This window comes from Pogona vitticeps, chromosome W, assembly GCF_051106095.1.
Source record: "Pogona vitticeps strain Pit_001003342236 chromosome W, PviZW2.1, whole genome shotgun sequence".
NCBI classification, from domain to species: domain Eukaryota; kingdom Metazoa; phylum Chordata; class Lepidosauria; order Squamata; family Agamidae; genus Pogona; species Pogona vitticeps.
The window spans coordinates 107,851-125,039 of record NC_135798.1 but is presented as its reverse complement, the minus strand read 5'-3'; the positions used below and the strand labels follow the sequence as shown (position 1 = coordinate 125,039).

The window sequence follows — 17,189 nt, the reverse complement described above, 5'->3', positions numbered from 1 at the left end:
CTCAGCCTGATCAGCAGAGGCAGCTGTCCCAGACTGAGTAGCCATGGCAACAGGCTCCCTCTGTGACACTGAGCCTTGCTCTTTCTGGACACAGAACACAGCTTTTGGCTTGGTCCCACTAGAATTCTGAGGCACCATTCCTTTTAGCTGCTTTAATTTCTGACACTCTGAGATTAGATGACCCTTTCCCTGACAGAAATAACATTTTCTGGCGTATTTTGATTCTCTCTCATCTTGTTTTGGTTTTCCCTCCAAAATCTGAGGTCTTAGTTTCATATCTGAGGGCTTCCCTTCACCATGGGCCCCTCCCCCTTGCTGGCTTTTCCCTTTTATTCTCAAATCCAGCTCCTTTTGCTTGGCCTCAAACTCAGCCCTGATCTGTAAAATTTCTTCCTCAGCCCTAGCTTTTATCTCTTTTACTTTCTCTTCAGTCTTATCTCTGATTTCTTTTAATTTAATGTCTTTTTGCTGAGTATATTTTTCAAGATCTTGCTCACTTTGTCTGACCTGAGCCTCATACTTTTCCTTCTTTGACATTTCTTCCCCTGATAAATTGTTAATAAACTTATTTAGGAACTTCAATTCCAATTGTACCAGTCTAATTTGGTGTTTCAGTTCCATCTCTTTTATCCTCATGGCCATTCCCCTTTTCTTGGCATCTGCCTCTGCCTGACAGATTTCAGCTCTTTCTTTTCTTCTGATTTCCATTTCCCTCACCCTCAGTTCATGCTGTTGGGCTAGGAGTATTTTCTGAGTTCTGGGTTCTGCTCTCCTGTGCTGTCACCTTGCACTGAGCCAAATTCATCCTCAGAACCCTGGTCAATCTGGGGGTCTTTCACTTCACTCATGTCTGCTACTTGGCTTCGAGTCAAGGGCATAACCCCCCCCTCAGAACAGGCTGCTTTAAAAGTCAAGCCTCAAAATAAAACGACCACTTTTTTCCTTTTTGCCTCAGAACCAGCTCTCCCTAGAGATTGCTGCTGTTCTTCAGCACTACTTGCAACAGTATCGAGTCAGAGCCTACCCCCCTCTGCTGGGCCTCTCAGCTGGCAAGCTAGCTCGCTGTTGCTACGCAGTTTTTCCTCAGCTTTTTCCCGCCAAAACTAGGCTGCCTCAGAGCACCTTAATCTAAGTCTCCCCAGTTGGCACGTTCTTCTACTAGCGCACCTCCCCGTGAGGTACACCTAGAAGATTACCTACGCGCCTCAGACTGTCCCTGACTAGACCCCCCTTGCTCTGGGCACACTTGCCAAGGCTTTGCTGGACCGCTGGACAACTGGACCAGTCGTATCCCACACGCTGGACACCAATCAATGTGACAAACCCAGACCTACTGGGATATGTCACACAGTTACACTAAGCTGCCACCAACCATTCCCTTTAATAAGTCACACAGACTAGGGATGGATTTTTAAACAATAAAAAGAATAAGGTTTATTTAAATACACACACAGGGTAAATAAACAATCAGGTGAATAGGATAAAGTAACGTGGCTTATTCTCACTCATACAAACATACAGCTTGGTTCACCCAGAACCCTTAACTTGAAGCACAGACCCTGAACCCATCAGTTCTGGCTAACCAACAGACACCTGAACCTATCAGGCTGGTACTCTGACACACAGTAGTACCCTGTCAGACACCCAGACTCCCACAACAGCTTCTTCTTCCCCAGCTGCTGCTTCGTCCCAACCCAGTGTCTCACAGTCTGTCTCAGCATCTCCTTTCCCCACACAGGCATCACATATTTATACAGTACAGCCCCTCCTCCTGATGTCCCGCCTTCCACTCCCCATAGGATGGAACTTTCCCTCCAAACCCATGACAGACAGGTAACATCAGTGCTGTTATGTAACATGGGGGTTCTTCCGAGGGCCTCCTAAGACGAGCCTCCTTTGCAGCAGATCTTAGGAGGACGTGAGGTCTCAGACTAGAGGTCGAAGGAGGGATTGGATGAGTTCAAGGGGTTCAGGGGTGGCCAACATAGTCCCAGCACCCTGTTCCTATAACCCATTCTTTCTTTTTCCTTCCAAAACTGATTTTCCCTCTGAAAATAAAAGCCCCCTACTGCCTTCTAGAAAAATGAAGCTGGAAGGGGCCTCCAAGGCCATCAAGGCCAACCCCCTCCCTGCTCAAGGCAGGAATCTGAATCCAAGCAGATCTGTCAGGTGACGATCTCAGTTTCTCTTGAAGGCCTCCAGGGTTGGAGCCCTCCCCAACTCCCGAGGTGACCGGTTCCACTCTCGTCCTGCTCCAACGGTTAGAAAGTGTGGCAGAATGCCTGAGAGCCCTTGTCGAAAAGTCATTGCATGAAGGAAGAGTGGAGCCAGCGTGGGGCCAGGGGGAACCCATCTGCACGTTTATTATAAAGACTTTGATGGTTTGCTTTTGTTGGGTTTGTAGGCAGGAGCAGGAACTCAAGGGTGAAACTCCCTCTGAGATACTTGGACACGTGGCCGAATTAAAGTTGGAGAAATGAAATGGGATATTACGACACTTCATCTTGGCCCAAAAGGCCAAGAAGCTGTTATCTCGTATCAAACTTGGTTTGAAATGTCTGATGTGGAAATGGATCTCAACGGGGAAAAGGAGCACCGTTCCCTGAAAGGCCCTACTGGTCACCGGTTGAGCTCAACTCCCTGCTTTACCGCTCCTCCCTCTGAGTCCCCCGTTTCCCTTCCCTTTCTCCTGCGATGGTTCTGCTTGTTATTTCCAGGAGAGGAGACTGATTCGGAGGCGGCTTCGGAGGCTGATGGCCAGGTTCCTGCAGAAAAAACAGATTCAAAGTCATTGGTTCAGATGGAGACCCGAGAGGCCCTCTAGTCTGACCCACTAGGCCAAGGAAGGATTTAAAAACCCCACATCCCAACCTGGACTACTTCTGTATCTCTCCAACAACAAGCACAACCAAGTGGTTGAAGGCACGGCACCTTTGGGGGAAAACATCTGCCTTTTGTGGACATCACAGCCCCATCTCCCTGAAATGCCTTGGGATGTTGTTCACCCCCTTGAGTCCTGTCCAAGTGACCCCCTCCCGTGCCCAGCAAGGTCATTCAGGGCTCCACTTATGGAGGGAGTAGCAGACCATGCCAGCCAGCAGCAGGAGAGCGGCCCCAGCCCCCAAAATGCTCCTCATGAGAGGCCATGCTGAGCCTGAAAGGGGAGGAAAATGAGGGAAAGGGTGGGGAGGGGGTCACCCCCCCAAAAAAACATCTCCTCCCAGCAGATAATGTCAAGCAGCTTCGCTGTGCCGTCTCGAGGGGGGTAATAATCTGCCACATGTTGAGCCCCCCCTGCCCGATCTCAAGTAAACACAAGAAGGTTTGAATTTGAGCCATGAGATGGCCAAAGTACTGGAGCCTCAGCTTCAGGATCTGTCCTTCCAGTGAGCACTCAGGGTTGGTTTCCTTCAGAACGGATAGGTTTGTTCTCCTTGCAGTCCAGGGGACTCTCAAGAGCCTCCTCCAGCACCTCAATTCAAAAACATTAATTCTTCGGCAGTCAGCCTTCTTGATGGTCCAGCTCTCACTTCCATACATCCCTACTGGAAAAACCATAGCTTTGATTATGTGGACCTTTGCCGGCAGGGTGACGTCTCTGCTTTTTAAGATGCTGTCTAGGTTTGTCATCACTTTCCTCCCAAGAAGCAGGAGTCTTTTAATTTCATGGCTGTTGTCACCATCTGCAGTCATCATGAAGCCCAGTAAAGTAAAATCTGTCACTGCCTCCATATCTTCCCCTTTTATTTGCCAGGAGGTGATGGGACCAGTGGCCATGATCTTAGTTTTTTTATGTTGAGTTTCAGTTCATTTTTTGGACTCTCCTCTTTCACCCTCATTACAGGGTTCCTTAATTCCTCCTCACTTTCTGCCATCAGAGTGGTGTCATCTGCATATCTAAGGTTGTTGATATTTCTTCTGGCAATCTTAATTCCAGTTTGGGATTCCTCCAGTTTTGCCTTTCGCATGATGTATTCTGCATATAAGTTAAATAAGCAGGGAGACAATATACAGCCTTGTTGTACTCTTTTCCCAATTTTGAACCAATCAGTTGTTGCATATCCAGTTCTAACAACCTAGCCTCCATATTATTTTACCCAGGCTTCGTGCTCTGGAGAGGACATTCCAGGTTCGTATACAGCATTGAAGTCCTCCATACAGAGCACGTTACCATAGACTCTCGAGACTGAAGGATGTCTATGAATTCTAACTGTTGCTTCCTGTCCCATATATAGATTTCTCAGGAGATAGATAAGGTGGTGAGGCACTCCCCTTTCTTTAAGGACTTGCCATAGTTTGCTGTGGTCCACACAGTCAAAGGCTTTTGCATAGTCAATGAAGCAGAAGTAGATGTTTTTCTGGAATTCTCTGGCTTTCTCCATAATCCCGTGCATGTTAGCAATTTGGTCTCTAGTTCCTCTGCCCCTTTGAAATCCAGCTTGTACTTCTGGGAGTTCTCGGTCCACATACTGCTGAAGCCTACCTTGGAGGATTTTGAGCATAACCTTGCTAGCGTGGGAAATGAGTGCAATTGTATGTTAGTTGGATCATTCTTTGGCACTGCTCTTTGGGATTGGGATGTAGACTGATCTTTTCCAGTCCTCTGGCCACTGCTAATCCCACCCAAATCTAACGCCTCTTCTCTCCTCCTCCTCCTCCTCCTCCTCCTCTTTCTCTGCAGCTCCAAATGAAGCTCTCGTAACCTCCCAGGGGAGCGGAGACAAGGAATCCCCTCCTAAAGAGCTGGAGGAAATCAAGCTGATGAAGAAGGGAGAGCCCAGTACCCTCTCAGGTCAGTGAGATGCCCCCCTCCTCCCTCACCAACATCCATCCCCGCACAGAGAGAGAAAGTTATGGATGAATTGAGGAAATGGATGAATAATCTTCCTCTTCTGATTTACAGAGTCCTACCATGACTCCCCTTCCCTCCTCCCCCATCCCTGCCCCACACATCCATTCTGAGGTGGGCAAGGCGTAACACTATTCATGTTTCTCCAGATGTGCACGAGGAGATCTCCCTGGTTTTCCTAGCGTTTTCACTTCCTCTCCAAATAAACCCTAGCACAGAAATCCACATTTTCCTCCCACTGTGTACTTGAGACAGGACAGGACACGATCCTTTTGACGTACGTTTCCTTTCCCTTCTTCTCTCGGCAGCCTGACCTGTTTGAGATCCTGCCTTCCGTCTCTGGGCCAGCCAGTCTCCTCGGGAGAGAACAGAAGGAAGGAGGAGACCCTCCAGTGGGTGCTTTGAATTTTGGTCATTCCTCATTGAAGCTCAATGGGACAGTGCTCTCCGCTGCATGTTGTGGGGGGGGTTCAATCTCTCTCAATTGCCTCCTGCTGGGAGGAATTAACGGCTTTGTGACTGGGCCCCACCCACGGATCTCTGGGAACCCAAAGGATGAAAGAACTCGAAGACCCAGCTTTAGAGCAGAGCAGCTTTTTTTAAATAAACAAAGAAAGAGAAAATACATTTAGATTATAAGAACGGGACACCCATGAACCTTCCACTTTGGATTTCTTGTCCTTTGGTTTCCCGCTGCTTTTTAGGAGAACTGTCTTCGCTTTTTTCCAGGGTTTGGTATCCTTTTACACTTCCAGTGACATACGTTCTCAATGGATTCAAGGGCAGCCAGTCCAGGCATCTGGACCATCAAGGCTGCCTTCAAAAGGCTGTGGATCCCTCTTGGGGACCTGAAAGAGAAAGGAGAACCCTCGCTAATTTCTTTTCATTCCCCCTAGAAGGAGCGTCCACTTGGACCAGATGCACTCTGACCGAACCCAGTGGGGAGGACTATTTGAGACGTGGATTGGGAAGGATGGGATCATATCATAAAATGAGAGAGGTGGGATGCCACTGTTCACCTTGAACCACATCTAGAGATATAATTCTGGTTGGGCTGCACTCTGGGTGGAACAGGTGGGGGAAAAGTATAGCACAGGCACTTCCTTCAGGCAATTCCTTCTCCATCTCCCCCCCTTCCAGACATGGGACTGAACAGCTGCACCTGAAATACTCAAGTCACTGCAAGAACATTCAGTGTAGCAAGCAGAGGTTCAAGGGAACCCTAAATTTATTTTATTCACTGACGCCACAAGATGCTGTCCTGATTTTCTTCCCACTAAAATGAAGAGATGAACAACAAAAATAGCATCATACCACTTTAAAAACTCACAACATTTAATCTGACACAAGTGTTCATAACAGGTGCCAAGGGTGAGCAAGTGAAGGCTGGGAAGCCCTGCAAGGCCATCCCTGGACTGCAGAGGGCGCTGCCTGTGACCTACATATTTTCCTCAGAATCCTTAGAAAAATGGGGTTTGAAAAAGGAAATGCTCCTTGCTCCCTCTAGTAGCCACTTTCAGTTTTTTGAGAATGATTTGTTTTCCAGTAGTGCTTCTCCCCACCCCATCTAGGGCAAAATTGCCCCCAGATACTCTGGAGGGCACAAGCAGACATTTTGAGCCAAAAATATCTCCCCCTCCCTCCCCAATGAGTATAACTGATAGCAAGTAGGTATTGAATAAAGGAATAAAAGAAATAAATAGAATAGGAAGTGATAGTGAAAGTAATAGGTAAAGGTTCCCCTTGACATTGAGTCCAGTCGTGTCTGACTCTAGGGCGCGGTGCTCATCCCTGTTTCCAAGCCATCGAGCCAGCGTTTGTCCGAAGACAGTTTCTGTGGTCACGTGGCCAGCATAACTAGACATGGAAAGCCATGACCTTCCCACTGAGGTGGAACCTATTTATCTACTGCCATTTTTACATGCTTTTGAACTGCTAGGTTGGCAGGAGCTGGGACAAGCGACAGGAGCTCACTCCGTTGTGTGGATTTGATCTTATGACTGCTGGTCTTCTGACCTTGCAGCACAGAGGCTTATGTTGTTTAACCCACAGCACAGGGGTAAAATCCCCTGACACCATATGGAACGAGCTTGAATTGACCTCAACTCCCAGAAACTTGATATGGCCTAGGTGACCAGTAGGCATCCTTCAGTCTCGAGAGACTAATATGGTCTGAATAAAGGTCTTAGAACAGCATCTAGTGTGGCTGAGAAGGCCAATTCGAGAGTGACAATCCCTTCCAAACTGGAATGTTACAGAATGTTTCTGGGAGGCGAGAAGAGGCTAGTGAACCAGATTTACAATACAATAAGTCCTCAGAACTCAGGAAGAATCACATCGCTACACAGATAAGGAATACACATCTGCTCCCCCCCCCCCCGAGTTCTGGAAATCAGAAGGACAAAGAGGATGAGTCCCATCACTCTCCGTTCCCTTCTTAAGAACCAATAGGTCACTGGATCACAGCCCAGGGACCAGTTGGGTCAAGGATCCCAACTTGTTACCAGCTGGGCCCAATCACAGTTTTTGGGGTGTTTTGACTTCCTATTTGTATAAAGGATATATATATCTGACCAATGTATTTTTGGCATCTCTCCTCAGGTTTCCCAGCTGTCTGCTTCGGTACACTTAGTTTTCTCAATAAAATGTGTTGAACTACAGCTGACTCGTTTGCGTTCAATCCTCTGCCAGAGATTAGCTTACATTTTCCTAAAATCCTTAAAACTTAGGCTAAAAGAACTTTGGCTGCAAATTGCCCATGACTCCAACCAACGTCTCCTGTGGCTTAAAGTCAAGGGATTTTTGAATACATGAGAGGCAGTCTCCACTTGCAGCTCACAAATAAGGTATTCACTGCCAATGCATCAAAGCTTCCCACCCCCTACATATATGCAGTCAATACAATTCCCACCGATTCTCATTTTAATGGTCACCAATGGTGGAAAGGTACAAACTTCAGTTAAAGAGACAAAATCCTGTCACTTACTGTAGAAAACTGCCATAGAATTCAGCCAATTGAATCAATGAGGATTCGGTAAATCAATGCACCCTTAAGCTCCACAGATTTGAATGGGTCTCCCTTAACTATAAACTACTTTAGCATAATCCCCACTGATTCAGCTACTTGAACTACTCTTAAGTGACAGGGTTTTGGTCATACGGATGGAACAGGAGCAACCACAGACCGACTGGCTGTAATGCCTTTCCGCCAGAATAAGGACAGGATGTGTAAAGGCTCTGTAAAGGCAGGGATTTGCCTCTCCAGATCAATGTCTGCCGACTCAGCTCCTGCACCTACGGAACATGGATATGATGTCCTGGATTTGCTACCCTTCTTCCCTAGTCAAGGATCTTTAGTCTTACCAACAGGATGGTTGCAAGTCCAACAGGTACTGTATCTCTACTAATGCTCCTGCATACTCAGAAAAGGTGCACAAGGTGAATTTCTACCTCCCTTCTTCCTACTAAGAGAAAGAAAGATGGTCTCCTAGCTCTTGGTAAGGAAAGCGTTGGCTCATGACTCCGTAGCTTTCTTGTGTTCACAGTAGGGGAGGATTGTTTTTCAGCACCAGTTAGTCTTCTGTGACCCCAATTCAGTGCCTTTTAAAAGATTTTTTTGCTTTTTTAATTGACTAATTTAGTTAATTCAATTAATTAAAACGTTTGTATCTTCAAGCAGCAAATATAAATCATGATAAGCAACCTGGTCATGACAAAAGTTGGGGATGGCAGGAACTGAATGTGGAATCTATTCATATGGTCCAAAGTCTGCAGGACAGAAAGGCTAAGAGGAAAGACTTCCCTGAAGGGGTCAGTGTGGAAAGCGCTACCCCGGGTTCAGTTCCCAGCAGGCGAACGGCTCACCCACAAGGAAAAAGAAACGGCCCAGTCCCCGAACTGGGGTTATTTGGAAGACTAGAAAGGGAGGTCCTGCTGAGGCTAGGATCAATGTGCGACGAGGAAGTCAATGGAAGCCTCTGCCATAGGTTGAGACTTCTGGTCACAGATTGGCCCCAGCCAGTCATGGAAGGAAAGGCATGCCTTGACCCCCACCCCCTCCACAGCCCCGATGGAACAAGAGCAAATCCAGAGATCCTCCTCTCCCCAGAAGCCATCTGTGAACGCCCACAGCAGGTTGAACAACATTGTCCTCCTTACCCTTTCCACACTAACATGTCATGGGAGCTTTCTCTTCATTTCAGTCCATGCAAAGGCAAGCTTACTCTCATCCCTTCTGGCTAAGGGACAAAGACTGTATTTATTGCATTTCTGTCCCACCTATCTAGTAAAAGAGCACTACTCTAAGCACTTAATAATAAAGCAAACAGATATGACAATTGACTCACAGCAGGTTGTGGCTTTTAAGGTCCAGGGGTTCCTGGATGAGACAGGTTATCTAGATACCGGCATGGTTATGGGTATCAATCTGATACCAGCCTGGTTATGGGTTGGAGGCCACCTTAGTGGATGACTTATACTGGAAACTAGCTAAGGGATCTGTGTCCATGTAGGTTATGCTGGACCTCTGAGGGGCTTTTAATACTATTGACCATGATCTCTTTCTGGGTAGTCTCTCTGGAATGGGAATTGGGGGGTGCTGTTTTACAGTGGCTCTGGTTCTTCCTGAAAGGAAGAACTCAGAGGATGGTGCTAGGGATTCCTGTTTGCCACCCTGCCAACCAGCCTGTGGTATCCCTCAGCACCTGTTTTGTCCTTTATGCTGGTTTCATTATTTTATTGGATTTATATACCATCCATCTAGACCAAAGGTCTACTCTGGGCAGTTGGATGTGGATGGCATCCAAGTCTATTTCTCCTTTCCATCTAAATCAAAGGAAACTGTTTAGGTTCTAAATCAGTGTCTGGTGTTAGTAATGGACTGGAGGGCGAGAGCCTGGTCTCTCAGTTTTTGGAATAATGTAGATGTGTCAAAGAGGTCAAAAGGCATGTAGTTGAATCGATAGAGCTCCTTGGTGGTTGAGAAGACTGTTTTTTTCTCTATCTTCTTTCTGCAGGGGTATCTGCCAGTAATCCTTGATGAAGTCCAGATATATGAGGAAGAGTGCTTCCCCTAAAACAGTGGTCCCCAACCTTGGGCCTCCAGATATTCTTGGACTTCAACTCCCAGAAATCCTGGCCAGCAGAGGTGGTAGTGAAGGCTTCTGGGAGCTGTAGTCCAATAACATCTGGAGGCCCAAGGTTGGAGACCATTGCCCTAAAATGTCTAATGTCTCATCCACTCAGGCATTAAGATGTCGCAGGTTGATACAAAATTGAGCCCATCTGGTTTGGGCACTCAGGTTGACACCTCCATGAGCAATGGGATGGCTCTGTGACGCTGAGAGGGAGAATACTGTCCACCTCCCCTTCAATTCCCTGCAATAGCTGTATTGGCCAGCTTCTCCCTGGAGCCCTCATTACTACACCTGAGTCAATGTTGATGACATGCTCAGTCAACAGAGTCCTCCCAGAAGTCAATGAAAATACATCCTGAAATTCTTCCTTTAGTTGACACATGTGAGCTCTCTGTCCAGGGGACAAATACTCCACCAGGGCTACTCAAGGGGCCCAGCCCACTGGATGTGTTGTGACTGGCCAAGGAGCTTTGCTGAGGTGGAGGGGAGAGGACGGAGTACCTTTGGTCAAAGTTGGAACTCCTGTGGTTTCAATTTGGTATTGATTCTAAGGCCTCTAATTCCTCTATTTTCTCTTATTAGTCTATTCAAAATCTATAATGTTAGAATAAGCAGTAACAGAGAAAGGGGCAACCTTGTCTCATTCCTTGTTAAATGGGGATATCTTCAGTTATTTGACTGTTGACTTAGATTTTGGCCTTATGTTTAGTATATGTTGCTTTAATAGTTTGCAGAATCTGCTCCCATCTTCTCCAACTGCAGCAACATAAAATTCCAGTTAAGTTGTTTTTTTCAACATCATGGTTAATTTCTGTCATTAATTTGCTGACTGTTGAAATACCGTATTTTTCGCTCCAAATGACACACTTCCCCCCCCAAAAAAGTGGGGGGAGTGTGTGCATCTTATGGAGTGACTACAGTGGGGCCTTACTCCCCCCCAAAATAAAACACTGCAAGCCCATAGGAACGCGCTGGGGCTGCAAAAAACAAAACAAAACCAGGGAGAGAAAGGGAACCTCAAAGGCTGGCCGAAGTGAACGGGGCCGGGGCCAGAGACCTGCCTGGGAAGTGCTCGCCTGCCTGCCTGCCTGCCTGCCTGCCCACCTGCCTCCTCTTGTTCCTCTGGAGCTTCCCTCACTCCAGTCTGTAGCCATGGCTTCCCCCCTAGCTGCCCAGGAAAAAAAAAACCAAAAAAGAGCACAGCAAGCCCAGTAAGAAGGTGCTTCATTGCTGAGGCTTTAAGAAAACTCAAAAAAACAAACACTAGAGCCAACTCCAAAAATACAGACACACAAACACACACACATGCTTGCTTGAAAGCAGAGCACAGAAACAAACCTGCAGACACACACACAGAGCCACCAAAACCCACTCAGAAAACTTTTTCAAAGGAGAAAATATCAGCTTACTTCCCTACAGACACACGCACACAGGCTCACTCCGAAGCAGGAGGCTTTTCCAAGCCTCTTAACTGCGACATAACCGGACACACCCTATAACTGCCAAAAGAGCTACAACACAAAGTAGCCTCAGCGCCACCTACAGTTAAAAAGTTGAATTGTTAAGTGTTTTCTGCTAACCTTCTCAATACTGGTCCTCATCTATCTCTTGTGGCTTTGGCCTATTCTTTTTTCATTTTCTTCACACAACCAGATTTTAGATCAGAGTGGACAAAGTACAGCCTTTCAATTAGGTGCGTCTTATGGTCAGGTGTGTCTTATGGAGCGAAAAATACAGCAATTTCTTATCTTTTTACTCAGAAAACGTTGCATTCTAGGATAAAGATTTTTCTTGATTAATATGGCTAATTTAAAAAATGACCTTTCCCACATTCCACGCATTTATATGGTTTTCCCCCAGTGTGAGTTCTCTGAAGTGAACTCAGCTGATTACTCTGACTGAAGCACTTCCCACATTGAATGCATTTATATGGTTTTCCCCCCATGTGAGTTCTTTGATGTGAAGTCAGGTGACTGTTCTGACTGAAGCACTTCCCACATTCCAAGCATTTATATGGTTTCTCCCCAGTGTGAGTTCTTTGATGAGAACTCAGGTCACCGCTCTGACTGAAACACTTCCCACATTCCATGCATTTATATGGTTTCTCCCCAGTGTGAGTTCTGTGATGTGAATTCAGGTCACCACTCTGACTGAAGCTCTTTCCACATTCCATGCATTTATATGGCTTCTCACCAGTGTGAGTTCTTTGATGGGAACTCAGGTTACTACTGTGACTGAAGCTCTTTCCACATTCCATGCATGTATATGGTTTGTCCCCTGTATGAGTTCTTTGATGGGAACTCAAGGAACTGTTCTGATTGAAGCTCTTTCCACATTCCATGCATTTATAAGGTTTCACCCCTGAATGAATTCTTTGATGTGAACTCAGGGAACTGTTCCGATTGAAGCTCTTTCCACATTCCATGCATTTATATGGTTTCTCCCCAGTGTGAGCTCTTTGATGTGACCTGAGGATACTGCTCCGACTGAAACTCTTTCCACATTCCATGCATTTATGCGGTTTCTCCCCAGTGTGAGTTCTTTGATGGAAACTTAGGTGAGTGCTGTGACTGAAGCTCCTTCCACATTGAATGCATTTATATGGCTTCTCCCCAGTGTGAATTCTTTGATGTGAACTCAGGTGAGTTCTCTGACTGAAACACTTCCCACATTCCATACATTTATATGGTTTCTCCCCTGTGTGAGTTCTTTGATGGGAAGTGAGGTTATTGCTGTGAGTGAAGTTCTTCCCACATTCCATACATTTATAAGGTTTCTCCCCCGTGTGAATTCTTTGATGTGACCTCAGGGTACTGCTCTGACTGAAACTCTTTCCACATTCCATGCATTTATATGGTTTCTCCCCTGTGTGAGTCCTTTGATGGGAAACAAGACTACTGGTCTGACTGAAGCTCTTTCCACACTGTAGGCATTTGTACGGTCTCTCACCTCTCAGGGATGTTTCAGATGAAATACAATCTGTGTGCATTGTGATGCTCTTTCCTTGTTCAATGCATTGACTTCGGTTTTCCTCTGGGTGGGCTTTATCAAGTCTATTGTCATCTGAGGCACCCCTGAATGTTTATCTGCCCAGGGAAACTTTTTTCCTTCCTTTTCCCTGTTGATTTTTTCAGATCATCAGAAGTGCATCAACATCAATTACAGTAGAAGCTGGACATTTCTTTTTCCCTGTTGTTTTCTGGCTTCCCTTCTCCCTTTTTCCCCTTTAAAAGATGTCAATTTTTTTGGTCCCTCACATTTTTCTTTTCCACTGAAAGAACGATTGGCTCCACAGAATTGCATTTGTCTTCTTATTCACCTGTTAGAGGAAGACAGAGAGATGAAAGAGGAGTCCTATGTTTAAAAAGGGGAGGCAGGGAACTGCGGACCTGACACCTTGACAATCATGTTCGGGGAAATTCTGAAGGAGATTACAAAGCAGACACTCTGCAAACATCTTGAAAACTGAAAACCAACAGAGAAAGACTGAAAGAATTGGGCAGATTTAGCTTTGAGAAAAGAAGCCTCAGGGGAGAGACATAATAGAGAATTAGAAATGCAGCACATAAACTCTTGCACACCCCACAGGCCAGCTGGGAAATTAATGTCTCACTGTGCACTGCTGGGGTCCTTCTTCTCCAGTAGGGCACCTATCCAGAATGGAGCTCAGCTGGCCCTTCCTTGTGTCACTTCCTCAGTGGAGTGGTCAGCTGCTGGAGGAGGCAGGAAAGGGCAGAGCCACTTTCCAGACTAGACCACCAACAGAGAAGACGGACCCTGATAGTTCATGACAAATTGTGAGTGGCCCTGCTGACTTAGAGTGTCCCTGCTGACCTAGGTTGTGTAAAGAGGTTATGAATTTTGTTGGCAGGTTGGAATTAACTTAGGCCCCTCTCTCCTTTTTGGATATGATAGTACTGAGCACAGGACGGGGATAGACTGATAGCCCCCTTCAAAGTCAAATGATTCTATCAATCGACATCACAGCTGGGGGACTGGCAGCTGCATGATGCGGGATGTCAGGAATGTCCTCTTCATTCCTAGCCATCTTTTCTGCCTTGTCTGGCTAAGCAAAATAGCACGGAGAAAGTTTCCTCTGTGCTCATAAACCTTAAGAACAGCATCCTCCCAAAATGAAATTACAGCCTCTTCCATGTGCCTCTTCAGATGAAAACTGTGGCAAGTTCTCAAAAATTTCACAAAAAACTAAAACACATCAAGATTAAGTGCTAAAACGATTCCACCACTCATGTCAGATAAACCACTCCCACCATGTTAAAGGTGCTATTCCACTAAGGGAAGGGGCCAACTTGAGTTCCCAGGTTCACCAAACTTTGAACCTGAGTGAAACCTAGAGGTTGTGGAAATGGACAAATATAGGCAAGCTTCCAACCCTAGATTCCCAATTATCCACTTATTTGGGGACAAAATACTGTTGACTGTGTACTTTAAGCCATGCACACCATCCTGACCAGGTAGGCCACCCGAAGAGCAAAAATAGCCCACATCGCTCTGTGGCTAAGGCAGTTTCTTTAGACACTCAGACTCTTGTTTCCCTGAGGATCACACTTGGGTAAAATATAAAATGAATCATAGAATTATAGAAAAACGGAGGGGGCCTCGAAGGCCATCAAGTCCAACTTCCTGCTCAATCTTAGAGAGAGGCTTCCCCCCCCTTGTGTTAGGATGAAGGTTTCAGAATGTAGGAAGAACAGAGAGAAGAAGGGGGGCTCTCACCCTTTGCCTGCCCTGAAGAAAGCTTTTTAGAAATCTTAGCCATTTTTACTTAGCTGGAACTTGTTATTCATTTTAACTGCAATATTCCTTGGAAATGTAATCTATGCCATGCTTATGCAACGAACTGAATTTTCTATGAAACTTTATTTTTTCAATAAAAAAGAAATTTAAAAAATCTACAGGACTGGTCTCTTGAACAGCAAGTCTGCTGAGCCTGCTTCCATGGGTGGCAAGGCCATGATATTGCTATCAGACAGAGTCCTAATCCTCTGAGCTTTAGTGAGTCTTAAGGGACTACAAAGCCCAGGTGTCTTTACTTGGTAGCTACAAGCAAGTGCACAAGAGAACCTTTAAGGCCAGGCTTACTGGAAAGGATTTGTGCTACGCCCTAGCTGATGGTTAAAGGGACTCAGCCCAGCTGAAACGGGGTACATAGATACCTGGAGGCTCTCTGGCTGAAGGAGTAGCGCTCTCTAGAGGGAGGCTGGTCCTGGCAGGAGTGACTTGTTCAACTCACCCTCTTGGATCCCAAAAGAGGAAAGGAGAAACTCCAGGAGGGGGGCATGCCAGGCTGTCCAGGGTTGGAATCTCACTGACAGCACCTGCTCTTGGTGACCACAGGGTTGAGCCCAGCAGGATTGGGAACCAAAAGAAAAACACTCTGCACATGTTCAGAGAAGCACTGTGGTAAACATTAAAACTGGGACTCACGCAACCTGGGTTGAAACCTCCACTCAGCCGGGGAACTGACAGTGTTTGCTTGCTTTCACAGACCAGAGGCCTCCAGAACTGGGCGACAGAAGGAAGTTGACAGAAGAGACTCAAAGTGAACCTCAGAATATGGGGATTTCACACCAACTCAGTCTCCTTTGCACTGTCACGCCCACCTCGGTGGCCCCTCTTGCCCTCACCAGGCACCATGGAAGGTCTGGTAGAAAGCACCCTCCAAACGCTCCCGATGCTTCCTGCGATTGGGCTAAAATTCTCTGAAATACTGATGTAAGCTTTACGTCTCGCATCCTGCTAGTCATAGCATTATCTAATAAATAAACAAACACAGTGTCACATCTGATGTCAAAGAATGAAAGTTCTCACCTGCTGTTCAAGTATTTGGGGGGCTTTGGAGCTTGATTGTTGCCTTTTCGTCCAGGAAAAAATTGGGAGAGAATCAGGTGAGTCTCACCCCATCCTTGGGAGAAAAGAAAAAAACAAATCATTCTGAAGGCTTCTTGATTGGATGAAACCAAAAACTTTCCCTTAGCATAGAAGCCTTTGTGTTTTTGACAATCTGGAGAATTCAATTCTTTTCAAAAACACCCTCCAGTTTATGAAGGGGGGGATTGTGTGTTCTATACCCACGATTCGAAAAGCCAGGAAATAGCCCAAAACTGGTGCACAATATTGTGCCCACCTTGCCAGCAGGAAAAAAGGAGGCCAAGCCTGACAGGACAAACGGTAGCTGAAGGTTGACAATCACCCAAGGCAGCCGTCTACAGCAAGGGGTCCCCAACCTTGGGCCTCCGGATGTTCTTGGACTTCCGCTCCCAGAAATCCAGGCCAGCAGAGGCGGAAGTGAAGGCTTCTGGAAGTTACAGTTTCAGGTTTCCATTAATTCCCCATACTACTTCACAGAGGCATGAAAAACCGGAAAGAGGCTGTCCGGAATATGGTGGTCTGGCACCACCCGTGTGATGATGACACACACCTTCCATTTGCTTTTTAAGACCTTCCAGGAGGACCTTTGCTCAACCTCTCAAGCTCCAAGGTCTGGCCATCCAGCCGACCTCCGTCCCCTGCGCCATCGAAAACAGCAAGACATAAGCAAAAAGGAGAAAAGTAATTTTGAATGAATGAATGAATTCTAAGCTATGTAATTAGCAATCTAATGACTGAATTTCCTGCCTCTAAGAAAGTCTCTTCCTGGAAGATTCAGATAATTTCCTGAGAATTTTTTTTTAACTAAAAATCATCATCAGCACACCCCACACAAGACTCCACACACACACACAAAACACTTTTCCCAGGGTAGGAAACGGGCAGCCCCTCTCCCCAGGGCCTCTCCTGCCCCCCCATGGCTGTGGGTGGGAAGAGAAGGGGGTGGGGAGGATGAAGGGTCAGGATTCAGGTCAGGGCCTGGTTCGCCTTCTAGGAACTTCCCTCCCTTGCAGGGGCATCAGCAACCGCCTTGGCTGTCAGATGTGCACAGAAATGAAATATCATCCTCATTATTTTATTTATTTATTTATTTATTTATTTATTTATTTATTTGCTTTGTACCCCGCCTATCTGGACCAATGGACCAATGGATCCACATCATCCTTCCCTCCCAGCCAACCCCTTGTCTTCTGCCCCTCCCGTCCAAGGCCCATTTATTTGAGCCCCCTCCTATCCCCCACCTTCACTCCTGCCCCCATGCAGCCCTCCTTCCCCTTGCAGCCTCCCTTCTCCCCTTCTCCCCCCGCCTCAAA

General features: G+C 46.4%; 2 protein-coding genes across 18 annotated transcripts in view; one reads left to right on the top strand and one right to left on the bottom strand.

Annotated features, from left to right (window-relative positions):
• The window catches only part of LOC140702914 (uncharacterized), a 58,937-nt gene extending 51,428 nt beyond the window's left edge, over positions 1 to 7,509 (top strand). For 7 of the 17 annotated variants that reach the window (XM_078382296.1, XM_078382298.1, XM_078382295.1 and 4 more), the window contains 2 exons: positions 4,682 to 4,792; positions 5,158 to 7,509. The gene's annotated coding sequence lies outside the window, so the exon portion shown is untranslated. The remainder of the gene's footprint in view (positions 1 to 4,681; positions 4,793 to 5,157) is intronic. The other 10 variants (XM_078382302.1, XM_078382303.1, XM_078382308.1 and 7 more) reach the window with 10 other exon arrangements.
• Positions 7,510 to 11,716: 4,207 nt separating this feature from the next.
• Positions 11,717 to 17,189, bottom strand: part of LOC144584964 (uncharacterized) — a 65,410-nt gene continuing 59,937 nt past the window's right edge. The window contains 1 exon segment of the mRNA XM_078382328.1: positions 11,717 to 12,987. Coding sequence (XP_078238454.1) covers positions 11,789 to 12,987 — 1,199 coding nt within the window. The 3' untranslated portion in view covers positions 11,717 to 11,788.